Source organism: Sphaeramia orbicularis, chromosome 22, assembly GCF_902148855.1.
Source record: "Sphaeramia orbicularis chromosome 22, fSphaOr1.1, whole genome shotgun sequence".
Lineage (NCBI taxonomy): Eukaryota > Metazoa > Chordata > Actinopteri > Kurtiformes > Apogonidae > Sphaeramia > Sphaeramia orbicularis.
In genome coordinates this window covers 55,608,100-55,635,599 of record NC_043978.1, presented here as the reverse complement: position 1 = coordinate 55,635,599, position 27,500 = coordinate 55,608,100, and the positions used below count along the sequence as shown (strand labels likewise).

The following is a 27,500-nucleotide window of genomic DNA, read 5'->3' as shown; positions in this document are numbered from 1 at the left end:
TACCAACACAAAGTTCTTTTGGATTCACTGAGACTGATTTAATATGAACACAGACACAGAAGAGCTGTGAGCACATTGGAGCTGATAAAACATAAATAATAATTAACTAAAATAAAGAAAAAGAGAATAATAAAATAATAAAAGGCATTGGTGGAACTGGAATATTCAGTAAATTATTAAATATGTTTTACTCAGTATTTGCTAAAACTGCTCTTAACCTATTTTATGAAGTAAACGCAGGTATGAGTTCACCCCAGTCTTTTTATAGTGGGAAACATTTATCATTTTGGTTGATTCTCATTACTTTGTTGTGTAAATGTGGTTTCCTGGTTTGTGTCTGGGTCCTCCACCTCCACCACATATCCTGTTTGTGTGAGTGGAGGAGCTCTGTCCCATTTCTTTGCCCTGACCCACTTGTCTCACCCACAGAGCGGACACACTCACACACCCTTGGGTGCCCTGTAGGCAGGTGGAAGGTGTCCTGTCCATGTTCCCTCCACCATCTGCTGCTTCCAACCCTAGAGTTGGCCTTCCCAACTAGGCCAGCCCATCAGAACCACCACCCCACCCCCCACCCAACCGTCCTTTGGGTTCTACTGTGTTTCTTTTGTACTTTCCCCGTTTCAGTGTCAGATGGCTTTCAGAGGCTGTATTCAGTCCAGTTTGATCTGCAGTGGGCCAGGCTGGTAAAATAATAACATGAAAGCCTAGAAATAATGACAACTCCACATTTTTTAGTGCAAAAAAATAACATTAAATGATGAAACTATTTCTATCCAAAATAAAAAAGATGTGAATAACTGGAGAAAAAAAAAAAAAAAAAAAGAAGAAATTTCTGAAGAAAAATAAGTACAATTTTATCAATATTCTGCCTCAACTTATGATTTATTCATGTGCAGATCAGATCTACCAAGACACAAAACAGACAGAATATTGTTAAAATTACACTTATTTTTCTTTACACATTCCAGGTTGTTCATATTTGTTCAGGTTATTGACATTTTATTGTTAAAAGAGATCAGTATTAATGTTCTTTGCAATAAATCAAAGAGAAAAAATAGGTGTTGCTATTATTTAGAGGCATAATATCATATTATTTTTCTCACATTAAACTAAGAAGAACATTTGGACTCATTATTTCCAGGTTCTTCTGCTGTTATTTTGGAGTTTGATTCCCTTGACTGTTCATATCTACAGGGTCATTTTTGTATTTTGCACTTTGTAAATTCATCTGTGGACCAGATTGGAACCTTTGGCGGGCGGATTTGGCCCCTGGGCCACATGTTTGAGGAGTGGGAAGAAGAAAACTTTGAATCCCACCCCCATCTCACATTCATACAACATAACACATTACTTTTGCGTCCTTAATATTATTATTATTATTATTATTATTATTATTATTATTATTATTATTATTAATAATAATAATAATATTAATATTAATAATAATAATAATAATAATAATAATAATAATAATAATAATAATAATAATAATTATTATTATTATTATTATTATTATTATTATTATTATTATTATCAATGTGATATTTATCCCAATATAAAACTATATTATGACATTTATCATTATTATTTTGTATCCCAGACCCCTGTTAGAAAGGAAAACACCTGAATTCAATGTGTCCACATACTTTTGTCTATATAGTATATAGGCAATTTTACAGTGAGGCTCAAGCTCAGTCACAAGAGGAAAGTAAATTGAATTCAGCTACCAACAAAGAAACATGTCTTATCATTTTTTGTTTTATCAGCCCCTACTTCAGTCAAACATCTCTTTTCATGTTCTACTTCACTGAAAAACTTCTTTTTTCTTCAGTTTTCTCTTTTTGATATAATAACCTTTGAATTTACTCTGAGCTTTTATGAACATGTACATAATCAGTACTTTAAATACAGAAAAATACCTGATTTTTGCAGTGGATAATGGGGATAATATTGTAATAAAGGGTGATAAATCAAATAGTTCCAGGTCTTTAATGGTTAAATAAGTTGGGATGAAAATCAGCAACATGTTCCCACTGAAGAAATAAGGAATCCCACAAGGGGCAGTTTGTGAGGAGCAGCTGGTTGCATGGAAAACACAACAACAGAAGTAAACAAGTGCTAAAATCTAGGAACACACTGATACATCAGCCAGAGTTCGGTGTTGGTTTGAGTCTTTGAATCTGTATTCCTTGAAATATAATGTAATGACTTTACAACAGCAACTATTTCAACAATGATTATTAATGATAATGATATTCACTTTTTTTTTTCCTGATATAGTATTTTATTTTTTATTGGACTGTCTTCTCTCTGTAGCACTTTGAGATTCCACCGAAGGAAAAGTGCTTTATAAATGCAATTTGTTATTATTATTATTATTATTATTATTATTATTATTATTATTATTATTATTATTATTATTATTATTATTATATAATGATTTCTTTGTTAACAGTGGATGATGACACTAACAACTAAATAGGGAAACAGAAAGTAACACAATATCCATCAGCTCTCGACCAAAATGACATTTTAACCCATAAAGACCCAAACATCCACTGTCGACCTAAACCATCTACTGATGTAGAATGATTAATAACTATTGATCCACTAATCCTATCAATACAGGTCAGTAATTGGTGTAAAATACAGTTCTTCATCTTTTCATGGTCATCAGATATGACCCATTTGGACGTTCAGAGGCTCTGTAGTTACCATGGAAACACCACCATCTTCTACAACATTGTTTCACCAGTCAAACCCATGGAGTTGGATCAATGACAGTGGATGGACACACTGGGGTTATGTTCAGTTAATGAGAGATTTTGATGAAAAAGTCCCTTTTTCTTCAGTTTTCTCTGTTTTTGATATAATAACCTTTGAATTTACTCTCAGCTTTTATAAACATCTACACAATCAATGAATTAAACACAGAAAAATGAAAAAAAAATAGAAGAAGCTCAAAATAAAGAGGATATTATTTCAATTAATGGTGACAAATCACTTAAATATAGAGACAAATTCATTTGTAAACCACCACAAAAATAGCACGCACTGTAAAAAATGACTGCAGAATTAACACAAAACATTGTAAAATTGCAACATAAAAAAACTGTAAGTGACAATACAATGCAAAGTTGTTTTTTTGAAAAGATGTTTGTGTTAACGATTGAATCAAATACAGCTGTAGTTTTTACAGGAAGAGTATGTGAACAAAAGCAGATTAGTATGAAGAAATGATGGATTTCTATTGTTTTTAGAAAATAAAACTAAATTGAAAACAATGTGGTGCCGTTTAAACTGCAAAGACCATAATGTTGAAATAACGGCATATTTGCTTTTTTTTTTTTTATGTATATATATAAACGTTCTAAAAAAGTCAACCTTTACCCATGTACCATTTTAAATTAGTAAATGAATGGGTTGGTAGAGTTGGTAGAGCGGCTCGTCCAATAACCAAAGGGTTGGTGGTTCCAATCCTGGCTCTGACTGTCCATATGTCCAAGTGTCCATGGAAGACACTGAACCCTAAACTGGTCCCAGTTGGACCTGGTGGATTTGGAAAGAGCTGTGGACACCATGAAGGAGGAGAAAATGAGCTAAAGAAGTGCAGAACATTTACCATTTAAATCCACTGTTCAATCTACATGTTTAAACTGTTAAATCTACATGTTTAAACTGTTCAATCTACATGTTTAAAATGTTCAATCTACATGTTTAAACCATTAAATCTACATGTTTAAACTGTTCAATCTACATGTTTAAACTGTTCAATCTACATGTTTAAAATGTTCAATCTACATGTTTAAACCATTAAATCTACATGTTTAAACTGTTCAATCTACATGTTTAATCTACATGTTTAAAATGTTAAATCTACATGTTTAAACTGTTCAATCTACATGTTTAAACTGTTCAATCTACATGTTTAAAATGTTAAATCTACATGTTTAAACTGTTCAATCTACATGTTTAAACTGTTCAATCTACATGTTTAAACTGTTCAATCTACATGTTTAAACTGTTCAATCTACATGTTACTCTGTAAATATGTTTACAGTTGGATGTGTTTTTTACAGTATTGTTCTGGAAACCACAGGTGCCAGTTTTTTCCCGTAAAAACAACAGGATATTTTTTACAGTGTGGGTCTTTATGGGTTAAATATAGGTTTCTGTATCAATCAGAATAGTTGTTAAAATCTGTCCAGTCTATACAAAGCTACAGTATGTGCATGTGTGAAGGATGCGTACAGTAACATGTGAATCAGGGCAAGGACTGACACTTCTGTTTTTCCTCTTCATGCGCTGCGCTGAAATTTATGACAGGAGTATGCAGTGGAAATGTTTTAAGAAGATTTTTCTAACACCACCAACAAGTGAAGAATGAGGTTCTCAAAGATAACACAGTGTTAAAAATGGAAAGCAGAACATGGGAGAAAGAGAGAGAGAGAGAGAGAGAGGAGAGAGAGAGAGATTGGTGAGGGATTTATGACCATCAAGGCTCACTTTGTCATTCCAACTTATTATGCTGACTGCTGAGAGTCATGGAGCTATATATAGATGTCTATAGTGTAAAGTACAGGGCTGGTACCTACACACACACACACACACACACACACACACGCCCTGCTCTCTTTTCCCTTTCCCCGGTTGTCAGTAGTGAATGATGTCATGGTTGCGAGCTGGCAGCGCTGTTCTGCTTTCATGAAGAAAACAGCATGGGCTGCTCTGGTGTTCTCCACTGCAAGGTTACACAGATCCAACACAGACTGGATGTGCTCACCTGACGATGAAACCGCAGGTTGGAAAAAGAAAGAAAGAAACTCCATCAGACAGACAATGACTGAATGACAGATGATCTCCAGCCCTACAGAGAAAACATCAGTATACAGTCTATACGTGGATCTGCCAATACATTCATGTACTGATGCAAGAGAACTTTCCATTGAGTTATCCGCTCAATAGAAACACACACACACACACACACACACACACACACACACACACACACACACACATAGACATACATATACATACATAAACACATACATATATTAAGTAGGTGCATATGTAAATAAGCACTAGGACTTGTAATGAAGCTCTTGAATAAAAACCTCTTTTTTTTTTTTTTTACTTTTTCTTTGTGAAAACCAGAGCGATCACATTCAAGGAGCACGGTGGCACAGTTCCTGACTCAAACAAAGAGCTTGTATGTTTTTCTTTGTGGTGAAGCTGCTGTGAACGATAGGCAGCTCCATACTGACATCTAGTGATTTTTAGCCCACAGTGTCCTTCAGAGCGCTGATTTAAGCCCACAACCAGCCAACGCTTCATTGACATTTAGTTCAGTACCTTCAATGGCCTGGAATCACTAGTGTGAATATATATTTATTCTGCAGAAATTATGGGCTATAAAGATATAAAAATGTTAAAATATTATGAGTGGTCCAGTTAAAAACTAATATTTCTCTTGATTCAGACCAGAAAAAAGGACACAGAGCTGTGTGATTCATTGCAAGTAGGTAGTGACTAAACACACCACTAAAACCTAAAACATCTGCTGGTAGGCTACTTTTTTATACTTTAGCTCCAAGCTTAAAAAAAAAAAGTTCTTTATGTTCCAATTTTTGGAATTCTTCACAGCATTGTGGATCTGGATTTTTTTGGGTGGTGAGAAAACACCTATAAATACATGCTTTTATGTCAAATATTTGAGTATAGTTTTAATTTATTCCAATTTTAATTTTCTATACTTAATATTTGGAACCAATATTCACTTTTAAAGTCTTTGAAAAGGTTCGTTAAGCATCTGTGTGTTATTTATGCAATAAATTATATGCATTTTTCAAATCGGATTTTATGTTTTTTGTGTGTTTTTTGGCCTTTTGTGTTGATATAGTAGGTTAAACTGAAAAAATAATAGACAGATGAGATAGATGAAGTTGTGCTGAAAAAAAGATCCCAAACATGGGTATAATAAACATTTCTTCATGTAGTATATAAAGGCAAAATCAAAAGCACTCAAAAATAGCATAAATAGGTTCAGACCCCTGAGAGTTAAAGTCAAATTAATTGTAGCGACATTGTTATTAATTATTTTTTTAGATTATCGCACAAATCACAGATGCAATGACTGCATTAAAATTTTGATAATTGATAATCTATTTAAGTATTTTTTAGGGATGAAAAAAGTCAAAATGTTCTGATTCCAGCTTCTTAAATGTGAATATTTTCTGTAGACTGAATATCTTCAATGGCTTCAAAAACCACTCATCATCATTTTTCATCACTTAAACATTTAGAATAGAATAGAATAGAATAGAATAGAATAGAATAGAATAGAATAGAATAGAATAGAATAGAATAGAATGTCTTTATTGTCATTGTACAGGTACAACAAAATTAAAAAGTACCATCGTCCTAGGTGCCATAAAAGTTTAAATAATCTATATAAAAGAGTATAAAAACTGAAATATAAAAGAAAAACCCTGATAGCATAAATGTCTAAAAAAAAAAAAAGAAGAAGCAGAATAAAAAAGTTGAATTGATTATTCCAGAAAATATTTGACAGGTCACTTGTCAGTTAAATTGTAAATTCTATATAAAAGTGTTGGCTGTGGCAAAGCCATTTTCCAGTTTGGATGTAGTTTCTAAACACTGAGAGCAGCACTTTAAAGGGACAAAAAGCAGTTTTAAATACATGACCTTAAGGTTTGATCCCTGTTATGACAAGACGCTGTCTTTTACACGCCACGCTGTCCACCCCCAGGTGAAGCTGCCCTTTCCTGTGGACCAGATCACCAACCTGCCGCGCAACGACTTCCAGATCCTCATCAAGATGCACAAGCTGACCTCAGAGCAGCTCGAGTTCATCCATGACATTCGCCGCCGCAGCAAAAACCGCATCGCTGCCCAGCGCTGTCGCAAGAGGAAGCTGGACTGCATCCAGAACCTGGAGAGCGAGATCCGCAAACTGGTATGACCATGTAGAAAACGCACACACACACACACACACACATCTGATCCCCTTATTGACTTAGTGAACATCTCCCATCCTGACCTGTGTGAAATGTTGTCATCCTCTGTCATCTCCTGACTCCTGTTACAGACAGCATCACTACAGACGGTCGACTGCAGAGCATCTTTACAGTCTACACTGAACACAGATATAAATGTAACACTTTAGTTTTTGCTCCCATTTTTCATGAGCTAAACTCAAAGATCTAAAACTTCTTCTGTGTTCACACAAGGTTTATTTCTCTCAAATATTGTTCACAAATCTGTCTAAATTTGTGTTAGTGAACACTAGAGTGGTCCAAAACAACATTTTTTTTCAGATTCTCTGGATTCGAACCCTGCATTTGGTTCCATATGTGGCCAAATTACTTCAGTCCAAATTTTATGCAAATTAATTAATATTTAGAGTTTGCACTGACAGGTGCAGATGTCTCTGTATACTCTAACAGAACTATCCAAATGAATAAGGCAGATTAGAAGAATTTGTCATTTTATTCTCAAAATCAAACTGACACTCACATAAAAATGTTCCTCAGAAAGTCCAACAACCACTGTTGGTTTATTGAAATGACCAAAAATGTTCCTGTGTTCTTTGACAACTTGTTGCCAGTACTGTTTGTGATCTGCATTTGTTGTTCGGCTCCAGTTGAAGTCTGGAATAAGCTCCGCCCCTCTGTCAGTGACATCATCGACAGCTTTAGTGGAATGCCCAGTTTTCTCCTCCTTCTGAAAGTCTGCATCATCAGCCCAGTCTACTGGAGGAACTGTTCAGAATGTTTGTGGCAGATCCAAAGGTTCAAACAAACGCATGGTGCTGGTGGAGACAAAAGCCCTGATCTGCTTCCCTTCACAATCTGATGGATGAAGGACATCCCAACAGCTTTAGAGGAACCAAAGAACCTGCATTTAACATCATGGTGTCCACCATCAGCTGCTTCTGCTCTGGTGTCACACTGGAGTCACAGAATGGACCACAACCAGTTCTACACTCCAGTACCACAGATGTGGGCGGAGTTACTTCATCCATATATTTACTCCAGTACCACAGATGTGGGCGGAGTTACTTCATCCATATATTTACTCCAGTACCACAGATGTGGGCGGAGTACTTCATCCATATATTTACTCCAGTACCACAGATGTGGGCGGAGTTACTTCATCCATATATTTACTCCAGTACACAGATGTGGGCGGAGTTACTTCATCCATATATTTACTCCAGTATCACAGATGTGGGCGGAGTTACTTCATCCATATATTTACTCCAGTTCCACAGATGTGGGCGGAGTTACTTCCTCCATATATTGTACTCCAGTTCCACGATGTGGGCGGAGTTACTTCATCCATATATTTACTCCAGTTCCACAGAGGTGGGCGGAGTACTTCATCCATATATTTACTCCAGTTCCACAGATGTTGGGCGGATAGGTACTTCATCCATATATTTACTCCAGTCCACAGATGTGGGCGGAGTTACTCATCCATATATTTACTCCAGTTCCACAGATGTGGGCGGAGTTACTCATCCATATTTATACTCCAGTTCCACAGATGTGGATCCACAAGCTCCAGTTCCACAGATGTGGATCCAAAGCTGTTCAGGTTGCTTTATGACAGCTGAATGTTCATCCTGTGACACCTTTTGAAGGAATGCCAGATCATTTTCAGGGGCTTTCACTGGTGATGGGGCTTCAAACCATGCTCTGATGTACAGGCTTTGTGCAGCCTCTGAAACATCTCCTTTTTCTTCCAAATTTTTTCCTAATTCATCTTTTGAATGCCAAAACCTAATGCAGGGTTCTAACTGAGGTGATCTGAAACTGTATTTTTTACCAGGATTGTTGGACCACCCTAGTGAACACTCGTCCTTTAATCCCTCCTCCTCACAGCTGTGGCAGATCCAGGTGCTGATTGGACAGAAGGATTATTGCACAGGTGGGCCTTAGGCTGGACACAATAAAAGGAAGGCCACTCTAAAATGGGCACTTTTCTCACACAGCACAATGTCACAGATGTCACCAGTTTGGAGGGAATATGCACTGGTCATGTGACGTCAGGACTGTCCAGCAGAGCTTCTGCCTGTCAACTGAATGTTCATTCCCAGACCATCAGCCATCTGCAAAGGGGTTTCAGAGAACTCATGAAGAAGACTGTGGGAGGAAAATGGTGCTCACACCAAATACTGACTGGTTTTCTCTGACCCCCCTGGACCAGCCACTACAGGAAAAGTGCCCATTTTAGAGTGGCCTTCCTTTTATTGTGTCCAGCCTAAGGCGCACCTGTGCAATAATCCTGCTGTCCAATCAGCATCTGGATCTGCCACAGCTGTGAGGGGGAGGGATTATCAAAGGACAAGTGTTCACCAACACACATTTAGGAACAAGATTGGATAGAAACAGGCCTTTTGTGAACATAAAAAAAGTTTTAGATCTTTGAGTTCAGCTCATGAAAAATGGAGCAAAACCAAAAGTGTTGCGTTTATATTTTTGTTCAGTGTAGATTATATTCAACTGATTCATTGTCTGTACATCACAGCTCATGAACTCAAGTATCATGGCCTGAAGTTTACAGCTAGAACATGATCACAGCTTTAAAACCCTAAAAAATGAGACTGTAGAAGTAAGATAAGATAAGATAAGATAAGATAAGACTTTATTTATCCCATTGGGGGAAATTTCGCAGTTAACAGCTGCAACAAACAACAAGCAAAAAGCAAAGAAAAAGTCAAGTAGGAAAAACCACAAATGAGTGAAAAATTAAACATAAAGAGAAAAATAAGAAATTTGGTATGTATATAAATATAAAATTAGACTTAAAATGAAAGACTTGATTCTTTATATTATTAACATCTTGATGGCTGTAATCTGCTGTACTCACTATGAGTGAAGTCAGAATATGTTCATTATCATACAGATCTATATTAACCTGCAGGTCTCACATTTTCTATAACTATCATCTGTCTTAACATGATCTTTTTTCTCCATGAGGTTTGGAGTGTTTGTGACACATCACACAGGAGTTTTCATTCCTAGAACCACTAGAGGGCACCTGATGATACAAACACTAACTTCACTGTGGAAACAGAGAAACTCACTGAGGAACAGCAATGAAAGGAGCATGATTAACACAAGTACTAATTATGACAATGGGGAAATATTTAAGTACTAGTAAAAAGTCTGCATATAAAACTTAACTTAAATGTAAGTATGTTCCCATTATCAGGAAATTCCTTTTAACCCATAAAGACCTAAACCTCCACCACCGACCAAAACCATCTACTGATCTAAACTGTTTAGTTCCTGTTGATCCACTAATCCTATCAATACATGTAAGTAACGGGTGTAAAATACAGTTCTTCATCTTTTCATGGTCATCAGATATGACCCATTTGGACGTTCAGAGGCTCTGTAGTTACCATGGAAACACCGTCATCTTCTATGACATTGATTCACCAGTAAACCCATGGAGTTGGATCAGTGACAGTGGACGGACACACTGGGTTTATGTTCAGTAAATGAGAGATTTGGTGAAAAAGTCCGTTTTCAGCTCACCGGCCGACAGGCTGTTAGCTACTGTCGTCTGTCAGCGTCTGTCGTCCGTTACAAAACTTTCAGTCGTCTTCTTCTCTGAAATTACAATACTGATTGATTTCAAACTTGGTCTACAGCTTCTGTATGATGATGTCAACACAAGGGATTGAAATTATTTGGATCCGGATCTGATTCTGAATTTGGTGCGACTTTGAAAAATGTTCCCATTCTAACAGATAGGAAGTGGATTGATCCAATAAATCAGTATCAATGATATCAAGTGTAAATTTGAATTTTTTACAGATCTGATTGAATATGAGCAAAACATGGACTATTTCTGTAACAGAATAAATACACAGAACTGGGGCAGAAGAAATGGATCTGGATACATTTCCCAAAGCTTTGACTGTAATTTTCCTGTTGTTTGCAGTGTTGTGGTGATTGTCTTTCTTTCTTTCTTTCTTTCTTTCTTTCTTCTGTACTGTGTGTAAATACTTGGTTGGTGGGTCCGGTCCGCTTGTATGTGGGGTCTGATGGGTCTGTTGTGCCACTGCAGGTGTGTGAGAAGGAGAAGCTGCTGAGCGAGCGGAACCAGCTGAAGGTCTGCATGTCCGAGCTGTGGCAGAACCTCTCCTTCCTTTCGCAGCAGGTGTGCAGGGAGGTGCAGGGCGCCCAGCCGCCTCCCGTCTCCGCCAGCATCGACCTCACATCCAACCCGCCGTCGCCCGCCTCAGACCGCGGCCCCCTCCCCCCCCCGGATGAGGTCGCCGGCCGAGACCGGGCGTCCGTCCGAGACCGGGCGTCCGTCCGACGCGGGCGCCGCTCCCGCCGGACCGCCGGAGGAGAGGCCCCCGGGTGCGGAGGTGTCCGAGGACTGTCCACTGGTGCTGGGATCCACTGAGGAAGTATGTAGCCCCACTGTAACAGTGGATTTCTGTCAGGAGATGACTGACAAATGCACAACAGAGGAACAGCAGAGACACGACTGTACTTAGAGTCTGGGGCAGAAACACTCTCATACTTGTCTATACCTTGATATCTGATGTATTTTGTCTTTTTGTAATGGATGACACTGTCGTTGTCTCAGCAATACTGTTCAACAGGTATTTTTGGATTAGTGATACAACTAAAGCACTGGCAGCTCTTTCTCTCTTCTCTTCTCTCTATCTCTCTCTCTTTCTGTCTCAGCCTTTTCTTCCTGTCAGCTTCCCTCCCTTTTTGGTGCATCATGGGAGGTTCAACTCAGGAATTACTCCGAATGTTCAGTAAAGTCGTTGTTAACACATACATGCTTTTTACTTCACAGTCCTGTTGAATCTTGATCATTACTCTGTGGTAAACCATTAATTCATATTTTCACTGTCAGAAAAAAGATCCTATTGGCTTTCCTTATATCAGATGTATGTAAGGATCAATATAATATTCACACCTGTGTGTTTTATACACTTCTGGAGCTAGAATGTGGTTAGCGTAGCCTAGCATAAAGGCTCCTAACATGGGGAAGAAGCTAGGCTAACTCTGTCTCAAAATGCCCGATAAAATAAATTGGAGTTCCACCCAAGAATATTCCCTCAAAACAACAGAATCTTTAAGTTTTTATTATTATTATTCATTTCCCTTCGGTCTGAACTGTCTATTGCACTTAGCTTCCACACTAATGTACTACTAGCTACTGTTAGCTTACTACATATTATTAACTGATTTGACTGAAGACAGTATATGTAATAGATTAAAAAATTAATCTTTTATTCAACATGTAGTAAAGTCACAGCCTAGGTGACATTTATATTCATCATTTTAAAATCACAAAAACTGCCTTAAATTGTTCAGAAATACCATTCACAGGTAATAACATTTGTGCTATTTGCCCTAAAATCCCATTAAAGGACGAATAGAAAGATGGACAATAATTAGAGGATGCAAATGAAACCAGTCAACCCAAAATGAATAGTGGAAAGTAATAGGTTAGTTAATATTTATTCAAGGCTTTTTTGGAGCAGCATCTAGTGGCCGTCACTGGTATTACACCTCCACACTGAAGTCACCACATCATGACTGTGCCTCTGTTCTGAAATATACACACATCCTTTTAATATTTAACTTGTTCTCATCTCATTCTCAGAGTAAATGGAATATTTCCCCAAATGTGAACTACATCTGTGTTTGATTTGATGTAATACATGATGTAAAATCCAAAAAGCTCCATTTTTGTTTTGTATCTTTTCGAATGACCCAGTAATTGTTGAGTGACACAGGACTTTAAAGTAAAATGTTACCAAAGGTGTGTATTTGTAAAATGCTACATTTGGTGAAATGGTCACATGAAGTGTCATTATGCAAAGCTTATTTAGTCACCTTCACTTTCCTTTTTGTTTTGTTTCTTTTCTTTTTTCCTTGTACTCAGATGGATGTTCTATGTGTTTTCCTCCTGCCTTTTTTCACGTCTGTTCAAAGACACAGAGCTACTTTACAAAGTCGAAGCACTTCTCAGCACCTCCAAGAGGTGACGCCTTCAATTGAGCAAATGTATCGTTAACATTGGCACTTAAGTCAAGTCCTAAGGATTTAAAAGATCATACCGGTGTTCACCTCTGATCATTCTCCTAAGAAGACTGGAGACATTCTGCTTCTTTTTATTTATGCTCGGGGGGTATGAAATTAACAATTACATGATGAAGAAAATAAGAACACTTTTTTATTTGGTGGTAATTTCATAAAATGAAGTGGATGGGTTCCTGGTAAGGGCTATGTATATATACATTTTATAACTATAGGAAAAATTTAGGCAGTTTTAAGTTGAAACACGCCCTGTTTTTGTTGGTTGTTGTTTATAAGAGTAAGCTCCCTTTGCACGAACAATCATGCAAACACACAAATGTGTGAATACAGACACAACTATTACAAGTATCCTGGATATTGTATTTTTTTTTCCTAAATTTTTTGACTTTTGTGTGATATTATGTCACATGGTTTCTGAAATGTCTGCGGCATAAAAATCCAGTCATTACAGTGCACATAAAGCAAAAGGTAGATGTGCATCAGCTGTCAGTCTCAACTGTCCTGAAGTTACACTGATGTAAACCTGCAACACAATACAGAGCAGACACTTCCCACTATTTTGTAGTAGAGTACTCTACCGTTCTCATTCTCTTATCCTAATAGTGACGCATTTTACTCCGCCCCCCGAAGGAGTGGCAAGGGTGTTGTTTTGGTTCAGTTTGTGTCTTGTTTGTTTGTTAACACTTTAGCAGCAAGACTATGGTTGAATTCCGACCAAAGTGGGTTTATAGATTGCAGTGACCCAGAACAGATGTGGTTACATTTGGGGGAAAGTAGGTCAAAGTTTAAATTTTTTATGAATTTTAAATCCTTTTTTTTTTTTTTTTTTTTTTTTAATTTCACTTTACTGGCTGAAGTGTCGGTGCTGTCTGTGTCTACAGTGACATCAGCACACACATAGACATGATGACATCAGCTGGATCATGCCTAAATGAGCGACAGTACGTGTGAGGGGCGGGGTTTATTGCCTGGCACCACTTGTTTATTCTGTCTTTGTTTCCCTTTTATTTGTATTAAATTACATAGTCTTCTCTCCAGGAAATCATCATCTTAATAGACTTAAAAGTGATCATCTACATAGAAATATAAATGATGAAATGTTGTTTAAAAAAACAAAACAGATGTTGCTGGTGTAAATCTTGGGCATTTCTGCTGATGTTCAAAGAGCAGAGTGGAATGAATGGAATGGACACAGAAACACTGGTATGGTCCTTTAAACATCAGCTTAAACAAGGCAGATTTTGGTTTTACTTCTCGTCTTATGTGTAACATGGATGGAGTGTTTGTGCTTTCCACCTGTTTTGCTGCATTTGCTGCAAACAAAAAACCAACAAAAAACAACCCCAGCTGAAAGTATTTGGTCTAACACGCGAGCGTACAAGACACATACATTTGAAATTCTGACACAAGATACGTAAAAACATGCAAAGTTGACAATTTGTTCCTGTAAAATTTGCTCTCCTAAAAGTGTGGCGGTATGAAGTTGAATGATCCACACGAACACAATGGCACATTATTGATTTAGGGAGATGCCAAATTCATCTGCTGTTGAAAAGTCGATGGTGCCGGCACGTGGCAGGGGTGAGTGCTGCTGTCGGCTGTTCCTGCTGCACTCGGGGTCTCACAGTGGAACATGTTCACGCCTTTTGGACGCTAGGTCTGCTCGGGCTTCTTTTATCAACAGTATTAGGGGGAATTCACTTGTGGTACAGCGGGATCTAAAGAAGTGAGGTGCAATCAAAACAAACATACAGCTCAGATTTATTAACAGTGGCTTTAACACTCTACACTTATCTACAGTTATACAGAACAAAACAACTGCTTAGCCGACGTCGCTGAAAATGAAGCCATCCTGTCCGGCAAGTCAGTGTTATCCCGATTAGAAACAGCCAGAGTACATGAAAAAACACCGATGGCTGAATTTGAAGACTTCATCTCCTTAATGTGAACTTGCTAACTTATTTATTTGGACTCTTGTTGCTTGGGGATAGGGTCGGGGTGTAGAGGAAAATGCATAGATGTAAATTGTAGATCGCTCTCCGATAGAATTGATTTGATAATAGTTGTATTCTTAATTGTTTATCTTTTTTTTGGATCAAAGTCTTTATTTCCGAGTCACACTTGCTTACTTCTGTACTTAAGTTGTTCTACTTTAACTTAAAGGGGTGTGAGTATGTTTACAACTTTTTGTGTATTACTTGTTGTTTCTTTGTTTTGTAAAGATATAATTAAGTCCTGAGAATTAGGTTGTAGAGAAGCTGATAAATTATTTTTTAATGTAAAATTGTCCATTCTTTTTTGAGACAAATAAGCATCCGACAAGTGCAGCTAAAAAAAGTTGTTGCCTTAGAGGTTCCAGAGGCCAAACGATTCAGAAAAGGAAACAAGGATGTTTAATAATGGAAGTTACACTGCAGCATGAACAAACAGTGTTCTAAAATACAGGTATGGCCCCCCAAAGAAACATATTAGGATGAAATGACGATTCAGTAGGGGAAGATTTAACTTCAAAATATAACTATAAAGTCCTTGAAAAGCACTTGTAAATATTTCCTTGCAATATACGGGAATGAAGGACCAACTTTGTAAAAGATCGTTATTACTTTAATACAAATACATTTCAATATGCATTAAATCATTTTGTAGCATTTACAGATTCTTTACAAAATGGGTTTGTGCTAAAATTTTAAAAGGGAAGTATGTGATAAACATGTTTCCAAATCTTTTTCTGTTATAAAACAGGTCTGGAGGCTCTAAGAATAATGTTCATGTATTAAATGCTCATTCGATGAAGAACTAGACAAAGCCCATTTTTCAGGTAACTGGGTCTGTTTGGGTTCTTCGTATTAATGACTCACCGCCTCAGTCCAGTCCATCAGACCCACTAGAACCCTCCTGGTACCCTGGTAAGACCTGCCAGGGTGTTTACATGATGGTATCCATGGCACCGACAGGAAAGGGCTGAAGTGTACAGGTATAACGAGGTATTGAGAGCCTTTGGAATCTTCAAATCCACATTCTGGGAAACACATGACACTTGGGTTTACTTGCAAAAATTTTCTACAGTATGTCCCCTTTAACCCTCCGGTATCCCGTCCACCAAGGCCCTTACTAAGCACCAAGTGGGCCATTTTGGCACACTTGTGGAATAATGTCAAAATTTTCATACAGTTTGTTTTTAATTCTTTTACACTTTTTTCTATTTCATCAACTTGAGCCATAAATAAAAATACCAAATACTCAATAATTGTCACATTTTTTTAACCCTTTAAATGCCATGTTTGTAATGTAAGCAAACCATTTTTTTGATGCAAAAAACACAAAAAATGTATTTTATTCAATATACTACATAAAAAGTGGATCACATATTATTAGATTTTTTCATCCTGGCATATGTCAGTGATTAACTCCAACATTGGTTAATTTGCATTATTATTATTTTTGGTGCTAGGTCAAATGTTCAAAAATACTAGCATCTGTCACCAAGTGTGTGTAAAATGCACACCTATAAATCCAACTATTAAATATTATATTGATTTATTTTTCTGCTCTAAATTGATTTTATTTTGTAAATCCAGGTCAGTCCTAATCATACAGATCAAATAATCATTCAATTTAGATTTTTTTAACCTTTTAAACGATTTCTTTTCATCATGATGTTACTACATTTTTTGATGCAAAAAAAACCTAAATATGTTTGTTTTTTTCTAAATACTACATAAAAATTGGATCACATATTATTTGATTTTTGCAGCCTGGCATATGTCAATGATTAACAGCAACATTAACGATGTTAATAAATTAATTTAGCCCCTCCCCTCTCAAATGAAGCCCAGATCTCAGTAAAAGCAGGATTTATGCCTTAAAGGCTTTGGATCAAAAACAGTGGTTCTAATGGAAGGAATAGTGCGTTTTAGGCACACTTGGCAGACAGATGCTAGTCTGGTCATTTTCTTTTGTTTACAATGTGCACATTTGAGTTGGTGGACAGAATTTTAAAGATCATGCACAAATGAACAACTTTTGAATTCTAACCTTATTTAAATTGTGAAAAGTGCAAAAGTGAGCCTAAAAAGCACACCTGGATACCAGAGGGTTAAGATGCTCACATGTTGACATTCTTTTGGCTTATTTGTAGAACGCAGCACAGATAAAGAAAAGCCATGAAGTCATTCCTTGCCTCATATTGGATGGTGTTTGTTGACATGAATGCTGCACTTTTGCTGTAGTTCAGTACTGTTCACTCTATATAAATCTGCAGGTTTATTCTTCACGAATTAAACAAAATTACAGCCAAAAACGATATTTTCTTTAATCTCCTAACATCCACCAGGTCAGCAGATTGACCCGTTTTCGGCTTAGGGTTAAGGCCAAAATGCATGTATCAGACTTGAACTGAGAGGGATTTCTGTGATTACAATGAGGCTCAAACACAAGCTAAACTCCAGTGAAAACATGGCACAAACGGAACCCTAACCCGTAAATACAGCGGATGGTAAAGAGTCAAAGGACGTTAAAGCTGAAGGGAACAGAGTTGTGCTGCAAGTTTAGACTTAAAACTGACATTAGCAGGAAAGAGAGTTTAGTATATGTAAAAAAAAAATATTAATAATTGAAGATAATCATTTGAACCTGTTTACAGTGGGTGTGAACGGGGGGGCCACTGCAGGTGTAATTCAGCTTTGCTTAATTCTCAGATTGTGATTTTCAGAGGTTGTGTTTAAAGCTTGGTTGAAGCGATTCTTAACACTTATCTACCTGGATGATTCAGCATACCTCTTTGTATGGATAAGGACTGTATGATAGATGTGTAGACAGTTTCTGTGGCATTGTTTCTAACTTTTTACACTGGTTACATCATTGTATTTGTAGATTTTTGGTGAGCCATTTTTTAATGTGTACTTTCTTTTTGAGTACCTGCAACATGACTGTTATATGCAGATTCAACATTTCTTTTGATTTCCTTTTTTTTTTTTAAACCTTTTACTGTTCAATTTAACTTTATTTTTGTTTAGATTTTTTGTAAATATTGTGTGAGATGTCATGTTTTCTTTATTTGATATGAAAAATGTTTTAAAAGGAAAAAAAAAAAAAAAAATCAGCATTTTTTGTCAAGACAAAGACCTGTTGAAATAAAAACAAAAAGCATGAGAATTCCACAGTCTGATGTTGGTGTGTGGATCTTGATTAAAAGCAACAAAAAAAATGTGCTGTTTTGTTAAGAAGCATTTAATCTGAATATAATAGAAACTGTTATAATTCCTCATAAAATGTATATAAAGGACTATATACAAATATACTCAAATTCCAACCGACTAAGTCTTTGACTTAGAAAAAGTATATTTAAGCTTTTAAAGTCCACATTAAGAAGCAAATTGATCCTCTGAGGACTTTGCTCCATAATCCATTCGCTCCAAACAATCTTAAAAAATGCTGCCGACACAGAAAGACGTCCACAGTTTTAAAAAGACACGATCCTTTCCCGTTCGTTCCACATATAGGCAATCTAAGGTGCTTGAAGTCCGATCCCAGAGGGCCGTGGCTGTGGCTCAGCTGCCTCACGCTCATGTTCTGGCCCGTGTGACGGGAGCCACGCATCAGTGTTGATGGGCTGATCTTTGACACAGTTTCTCTGCTGTTCGCGGCTGTGGGTCACTTCTTCATGATAGAGGAAATATCCAGGAACATACTCTGTGAGAGACAATGAGACAACACTGTGAACTGGACACAAATACACCAAAAAACACTAATGTACCAAATCTGCAAATAACATCACCTGTAAGAATACACTCATGGAGGTTTTGGGAATGACACGTTTTGTTTTTGCAAAGTTTGCTGCCCAAGTTTTTTTAGTTGTTTTTTAATTTCCATGTTTTTGAGACGCATTGAAGAACAACTAGAAGTATTATATCCTCCTGAGACCCAGCAATGCATTTTAGTCCTCTGTAGTGGACAAGACTTTCATAGCTTCACTTAAAATAAATAAATAAAAGTGTCCGCTGAAAAGGACATTATATTAAAAAAATTAAAAACTGTATCTGAAAAAACTCTTGCATCATGCTGTTTCCAGTTAAGGCAATTATTCAAAGTAAAAGGGTGAAAACATTGACTTCCTGGGTCTCAGGAGGATATATGTTTTGAAAAAATGTAATAATAAATAAATCCCATTTAAGCACAGAATCCATGCGTCATTCCCAAAAATGTGGCGATGAGTGTAATGATTTAAATGATTTCTAGCTTTTTTAAAGATGAATTATGTGATATTCACTAACATCTGAAGGTGAAGTTGTAGTTTGGAAGCCACAGAACGCACCACTGCCACCAACTCTCCCCTACAGAATTTTTTTCTCCTCTTTTGTCATTTCGTGGCTTGTTAGGCTCAAACATTGTAACGGACCAGATTCAATCTGCTGTAAAATGAAAAAAAGAGGAGGAAATCCCAAGTGGACCCTGTGAAATGTGACCTGCTCCCTTTGTAGATATAATATCTCATCCTAAGGTCATTAAAAACACAAGAAATCCCATTTTTCACATGATTATACAGCGAGGAAATCATAATTATGCATATTTATTCCATTTCTATCATTATATTTTCCTTATATCCATAAATCAGGCACACTGGACTTTTAACATCATTATTTACTTAGAAAACAACAACAGAAGTTCAATCATATGTGGTATATGTGGATGCATCTTAAAACTCCATATCTACAACTGATGATTGTGATGATTTTAAGTGTTTTTGTTTTGTTTTTTTTAGAAATCTAAAATAATTTAAAAAAAGAGTACTGGCTGTGCTTCTGACCTCATCATTACTACTTGATGTCAGAAAATGGAGATCAGGTGCTGTTTGAAATAACACCACACATTTTTTGTTGCTTAAAGTGTGATTTAAAAAATAATAGATACCGAAATCTATAATATATGCATCCTAATAAGCAATTCAGCTAAAAACAAAACAAAAACAGAATTAATATGTCATATATGCAATAATATTTGACTTATTTTTACAGTTCTGTCTTTTTTTAATTATATGACCATATTTCACTTCTTTCACTTCATAATGGTGTTTCTAAAACAGGCGGAACTGACCTCCTGTAAACTCAGACAGATGGATCAGCCTGACAGTTTTATACACCACCACCAAAGCACAAGTAATAGAGTCGTACTGACGAGTCGACGCATGTGGCCTCTGCCCACACATAAACACAGAAGCCAGGCTCTAAACCAGGAATGTCCAACTCATCTTAGTTCAGTTCCACATTCAGCTAAATTTGACCTGCAGTGGGCCGGACCAGTAAAATAAGAACAGAAGAACCTAGAAATAATGACAGCTCCAAATATTTGCCTGTGTTTTAATGTGAAAAAACCTCCATAAAATTATGAAAATACTTACTTTTATAAACTATCCACAAAAAAAAACCCTGAAAAACATTAAATTTAAATTAAAAATGTAAGAAAATTTAGTGCAATTTTAACAATATTATCCTCAACTTATCATTTCTCTCGTGCATTCTGGATCAGATCTACAAAGACACTAAACACTGAGGAACAGGAAGAAAAATTGTTAAAATTGTGCTGAATTTTCTTTAAACATTTCAGGTTGTTCATATTTGTTCAGTTTATTCACATTTAATTGTTTCAGGATAGTTTGTAAATGTAAATATTTTCATAATTTAATATTATTTTTTGTACTAAAACAAAGAAAAAAAAATTAAGTGGTTAATTTTAGATACTTTTTTGGCTTAATTCAAGATGTTTTGTTTTTTTTTACTTAATTGAAGTTTTGTTTTTTTTTGGTTTAATTCAAGATTTTTTTACTTAAATGAAGATTTTTTTTGGCTTAATTCAAGATTTTTTTTTCTTAATTGAACTTTTTTTTGCTTAATTGAAGATTTTTTTGGCTTAATTGAAGATTTTTTGCTAAATTTGAGATTTTTTTTGGCTTAACTGAAGATTTTTTTTACTTAACTGAAGATTTTATTTTTTACTTAATTGAAGATTTATTTTTTGGCTTATTTCAAGATTTTTTCCTTAATTCAAGCTAAAAAATTTTTGCTTAATTCAATTCAAGACTGTGGAATTTTTGGACTTGGCAAAAACATCCCAGGGGCTGAACTGGACCCACCATTGATTGTTCATTTCTTCAGTGTAATTTTTGCAATTTTTCCCAGATTCATCCCAGGGGCCGAACTGGACCCTTTGGCCCCCAGGCCACGTGTTTGACACCCCTGCTCTAAATGATACAAATATGAAATACTATGAACGTGATACTTAGTTTTATATATATATATATATCAGACCTGTTTCCACTGTTCCTAATGAATTCTTATCCATCTTTTGTTTTCTGTTCCGTTGTACTTCTCACATCCTGTCCAGTCTGGTTTTAACGCTGTTGGTCCTCCTGTCAGAACAGAAGGCCTTCATGTGGACTAACTCCAGCTGAGAACATGGCACAGACAGAACCGGCCCATTTGTTTGTTTGTTTGTTTTTCAGTGGATTAACAGTCGTTGGTTTTGTCGGATTCTGACTCCATCACTCCTTCTTTCTCTTATTCTGCTTTTCTCATAACTTTTTCATCTATTTAAACTAATGTCAAGCCCATTTCTTTCAACTTTGGACAAATTCCGTTTCGGGCCTTTAACTTTGTGGATCAAATATGGAACAGTTCTGTACTGTTATAGGAGAAGGTTGGACTGATTAGATGCATGAGGTTGAATGTTAGACATTATAAACCACTGTGTTTGAGACTGTTGAGTTCTTTAAGGTAGTTTTGATGCTTCGAACAGCAGCAGTAAAAGGCTGAGCTGTGTTCATATCGGCAAACATTTTCATGATTTCATTTTCATCAGAGGTGTCCAGAGTATTCCCATTCATTCCTCAGGGAGAAGTTTAAATACTAGGGTTTAAACAGACTTCTGTAGAAGTTCAAGTATCAACTCCAGCTTTTTACTCAAGTCAAAGTGTAAAAGTACTGGTTTTAAAATTATTTAAAGTAAAAAGTAAGTGTAAGAGGAAAAAATGCCGTTAGGACCAAAGCTTAGGCGGCGCCACAGGGGCCGATAGTGCACTACCCACCTCCCAAAAAACAGTTTTCTGAAGGCCATAATGACTCTAATGTTCTATGAAAATGCTAATGGTGAAACATCTGGGATGCACTAGTCTACCTGTTTAAGCTGCATATATGCCCAATGAACATGAACCGCACTTTAGTCCAATGCAAATGTATTAAAGAACCATATATGTGTCCTACTGAGCATTCACATGTGTTTGATGGAGCTGACGACATGATGACTAGTTGAATAGAAGTGTTGGAATGGTGCAAAAAAATCAGGTGTGATGGATCACGTACAAACCAATAGGATGTAAGAATGGTATGTGTTTATACTTTTAATCCAACAGCACTTATATTCACTCTGTCTGGATGGTGTGAATTATATGGATAGGTTTTTTTTTTTATTTGAACGATGACAAGCCAGAATGAAACAAGCTGAAATGAAACAGGAGTAATGAGGCTATTTTTAAATTGTAAGGAACAGAAAGTACAGAGTTGTGTGAAAATGTAAGGAATAGAAGTCAAAAGTCGTCTGAAAAGAATTACTCCAGTAAAGTATAGATAACCAAAACTTCTACTTAAATAAGGTGACTTAAGGTTACTTGACACCTCTGATTTTCATTAATTAAATGTATTGGTGCCCTTCCAGGCAGCTGGGATTATTCCAAATTTCATTTTTGTGCATGAAAACATTCAAAGTTTAGGAAAAAATCTTCAGATATCCCATTGACACATGAATAAATGTACTTCTTTTGTGCTGATTTTCAGAAAGTTCCGATCCTCCAGGAGTCTGGCTGCTCCAGGTTTCTGCTGTTAAAGCTCCTTTTTCTTCCACTGTCTCCACTCACTAGTGTTTGCTCCTGGAGGGTTCTGTTGGGTTCTGTCACCTGACTTCAGAGTCTGGTTTGGACCGGCTCGATATGTAAAGTGTCAGGAGAGAACTTTTGGTATGATTTGGAACTATATAAATAGAATTTGATTTAATTTAATTTGATAAAGTGACTGAAAGATTTGGATGGAAACCCAACATGTTCCAGATCTTCTGCTCTGGTAGACCCTGAACATCAGTTCAACTAAACTCTCTTACCATTGACATCCTGCGTCCTCCGGGAGGCGGCATCATGGGCATGTCTCCCTGCAGGGAGCCCAGTTCGTCAGACTCCTCAGACGTATGCACCGAGGGGCTGGTGCAGCCGCTCATGGAGGACAAGCTCTCAGATGGCGGCCTCATCATGAAGCTGGTCTTCCTTGGATTGGGAACCTGGATATGACTCTCCACTGACTCCCTTCGCTCGTCCTCATCCAGGTCTGTGATAGCAGAGGGCCGTAAGGGGCTGCTCGAAAGTAGAGCGAGAGCCTCCAGATGGCTAGAGTGAGGGTGTAGCGCTTCATGGCTGTCCTCATGATGGCTTATTGCACTTCCTTCCATGTTGGAGCCTGCAGAGGCCCAGGCTGGATGTGGGTCCGCTGTGCTTGGATGAACCACTAGACTTTCATGGATCTGGGGGGGTTGGATTACATAGTTCAGGCTAGATCTGGGTGCCATCCTGGGCTGTGGGCAGATATAAGCAGTCTGTCCCATACAGGCCACGCTGTTGTGTCTGGGGACCTCCTGACTGGCCTTGGGCCCGCTGCTGTAGTGAGGAGGCCTCATGTCCGCCTCTGGAATCACCTGGAAGGTCTGAGTCAAAGGCCCGTTGTGAGGCGATACATTACTCATGACACAAAGGTGCGGTAAGGACGACCTCCTCTTGGACTTGTAAATCAAACTGTCATCTTCTGTACCTCTCTCCATAGAGCGTCTGTTTGATTTTCCTGATGCCCAGGTGGGATATTTCTAGAATATTTAGGAAAAGGGACACGCCAGCGATGACAATCATGAAAACCATGAAGATGGTCTTCTCTGTGGGCCTGGAGATGTAACAGTCTACACTGTTGGGGCAGGGCAGCCTTTCACATCTGTAGAGAGGCTCCAGCTGGATACCGTAGAGTAGGTACTGGCCCAGGATGAAGGTGACCTCCAGCACAGAGCGGGTGAGGATGGATGATGTAGGTCCTCAGCAGAGAGCCCCTCAGAGGAGCCTTCTTCACCCTTTTCTGCTCTTCCAGCTTTTTCAGCTCCTTCTCTAAGCGTTTATGCTCATCTAGCGCCAGCTCCACCTCATCCATCTCCTCCTTCAGCTGGGCCCGTTTCCGGTGCCGCTCCTTTTCCAGCGCCCCGGATGCAGTAGAGGGCGTGGCCCATGTAGACCAGCGAGGGCGCAGACACAAAGATGACCTGCAAGACCCAGAAGCGAATGAGGGAGATGGGGAAGGCACGGTCGTAGCAGACCGCCTTGCATCCCGGCTGGTCCGTGTTGCAGACGAACTCGGTCTGCTCGTCGTCCCATACGTCCTCGGCGGCCGCTCCCAGGATCAGCATGCGGAAGATGAAGAGGATGGTCAGCCAGATCTTGCCCACTATGGTGGAGTGAATGTGGACCTCTTCTAGGATGCTGCCCAGCAGGTTCCAGTCACCCATGGTCAGCTTGTGTCCGCTTCACTGCCACATGTCCTCAAACTGTGGAGACACAGTGCACACAAGAATAAGGCGACACGTCCTGTGGGTGTGGGACCTGCAGCACATCTGGGAACCACAGCAGTCTGACAGCTCATGTTCCATTTGCTCATCTGATCAGATCAGATCTGTCCCAATCAGATTTACACCTGAACAACTGATGCACAGCTGAAAGAAGCCCTTACAGCAGTTCTGTCAAACTCCTGTGAGTTCAGTTCCACATTCAGCCCAGTTGGATCTGCAGTGGGCCGGACCAGTCAAATAAGAACATAAAGTACAATTCTATTCTGATCAGGTTTACATCTACAAAGTTTCCTTAAAAATCTGAATAACATGAACAACTTGAATTGTCTTCAGAAAAAGAAGTGCAGTTTTACCAACATTCTGCCTCAGTTTACCAGTTTATCATTTACACATGTGCGTTACAATCGCACTAAACATTTAATAACAGACAGAATATTGGTCCAATTGCATTTACTTTTGTTCAGACATTTCTGTTTGTTCATTTTTGTTCAGGTTATTCACATTTTTTGTAGAAGTATAGTTTGATAATGGAAACATTTTCATGTAATTTTACTTTTTTTACACCAAAAAACAGAGAGAAAATTTGGGGTTATCATTATTTATAGGTTATAATTATCATATTTGACTGGTTCTGACCCACTTGAAATCTAGTTGGACTGTGTGTGTGTGTCTGTGGAACCTGAATTAAAATGATTTTGACACCACGGATTGTTAAAATCTTCAGTGTAATTTTTGTATTTCACAAATTCATCCCACGGGCCGGACTGGACCTTTTGGTGGGCCGGATTTGGCCCCCAGGCCGCATGTTTGACACCTGTGTCTTACACTGTCTAAAGTCATATCCCACTAACACATCCTGTGTGGATACAGTTTGTTCTGCCTGTGTTAAACAGCTCTGCTGTTGAATAGACTTTGAGCCACCATGTGGCTCTGGATGCTCTGAATGTAGTCTATTTGACCTACCACACCACCAAATGTGGATTAATCCTCAGCTGAAAATAGTCCCCAGTAAAATCCCTCTGAGTTCTTCTTCGCCAAGAAGGAGTGTCTAAGGACGGGGGATGCCCGGGATATTCATTCAGTTCCTTCATCTACTGTTTATTGAAGTGTTTTTGTTTTCAGATCCAACTAATTCTGTAAAGCGACCTTACTGTGATATAGGGCTGTACAAATAAAACTGAACTGAATTATTTCCATCCATTTAATAAAAAGTAAAGTGATCAGATTTTTCAGGAAATGACTGAGGTGAAAAGTATATGACCGAATAATACTTAAAAAAAATAAACACAACAAATCAAAGATTTGTCTCCAAGTTTGAAATCCAGTTTGTGGTTGGAAAACTCACTACGGTATCAAATATTCACCTGCACTGTTCCTTTGTGTTGTGACGGCCATCTGTGAAATGACTGAGTCTCTGTTTAGACTTTATCTTTGTGTGCTATTTTTGCACCTACATCATGAACAGGTGTGCAAACACAACCAGGTTTGGATCCTTTTCATTACACCGCGGTTCCCAACCTTTTTTGGCTTGTGACCCCATTTTAACTTTACCAATTTCTGGCGACCCCACATTTATTTGCTTATATTAATTTATTTTTCATCATGTAATAGTTTGCTATACTATGTTGCAAATAAATGTTAATGTTAGAGGACATTTAGTCTGTATAATGTCTGTTATCGTGGACAGAGGCAGTAAATCCAGGTGTAGATTACTGCACAAAGGCTCAGGATCTGTCCAGTCAGTCCAGCTGGGATTTACAAGGAGGACAATTAATACTGAACAAACAAGAACTGAAACTATGAATTATGAAAGAGCTGCAGCATCTGAAACTGACCACAATGAACATGTGACACAAACAGAACCACAGTGCTGCAGTTTCACAACCACAGCTTGTCATGTTTTTTATGGATTAGGATTGTCTCTGTCAACTCACCATAGATTTTTTTAATAAGTTTTTTTTGTTTTTTTTTTATTAATTACTAGAAATTTCAGACGACCCCAATTGAATTCCAGGCGACCCCATGTGGGGTCCCGACCCCAAGGCTGAAAACACTGCATTAGACATTTCAGTAGTTTGAAAAATGATGGAAAGCTTTTGGAAAAAGAATTCAGAAACACTTTAACATAATATTCGATTAGGTTCACTAAACCAGTGAGCAAACTTTCAAAAGTAAAGAAATGAACAAAAATATGAAATGTGATCACTGAGCAGATTTAAATCTGTAAAAACAATTCAAATATGTTTTGAAAAGTAAATCATATGCTATCGAATAATCTGACATGTTATTAATTTTTTCAAGAAATTAAAACAAAAAAAAGACTCATAGGCTGCATTTAGACAGCATCTAATGCACAATTTGGATTTTTGGTGAAATCTGATTTTTTTGTGTGCGCATTCGTATTTCACATTAAATCCGACTTTTATCAGTTTTAAGTATGAACTGAATGTGACCCTGAAGTGACCCGCATGTGCAGAAGAGGTCCTGATGTAATACATGACCCCGCAGACACGCACTGTGTTTACATGTGTAAATATGTTTTCCCACTCCTCCTCCTCCTGGGACACAGAAATCTGACATTGGACCCATTTCAGTGACGTAAAGGTCAGATAAATGTCACCTGGCCGTTCATACTGAAGTCACATTGTAAAATAACTCATAGGTATTGGATTTAGGACCACATATGAAAATGGTCTGGGTTGGATTTTGAAAAACTGTTCAAACTGTCTGTAACAGATCGGATACAAGTCACAT

At 37.6% G+C, this 27,500-nt stretch overlaps 1 protein-coding gene and 1 pseudogene across 1 annotated transcript in view; one reads left to right on the top strand and one right to left on the bottom strand.

The window, feature by feature from the left end:
• The window catches only part of LOC115413251 (transcription regulator protein BACH2-like), a 126,877-nt gene extending 114,731 nt beyond the window's left edge, over positions 1–12,146 (top strand). The window contains exons 4-5 of the mRNA XM_030125985.1: positions 6,773–6,979; positions 11,107–12,146. Coding sequence (XP_029981845.1) covers positions 6,773–6,979; positions 11,107–11,451 — 552 coding nt within the window. The 3' untranslated portion in view covers positions 11,452–12,146. The remainder of the gene's footprint in view (positions 1–6,772; positions 6,980–11,106) is intronic.
• Positions 12,147–18,169: 6,023 nt separating this feature from the next.
• Positions 18,170–24,719, bottom strand: LOC115414244 (gap junction alpha-10 protein-like; annotated as a pseudogene).
• Between the last annotated feature and the right edge of the window lie 2,781 nt (positions 24,720–27,500).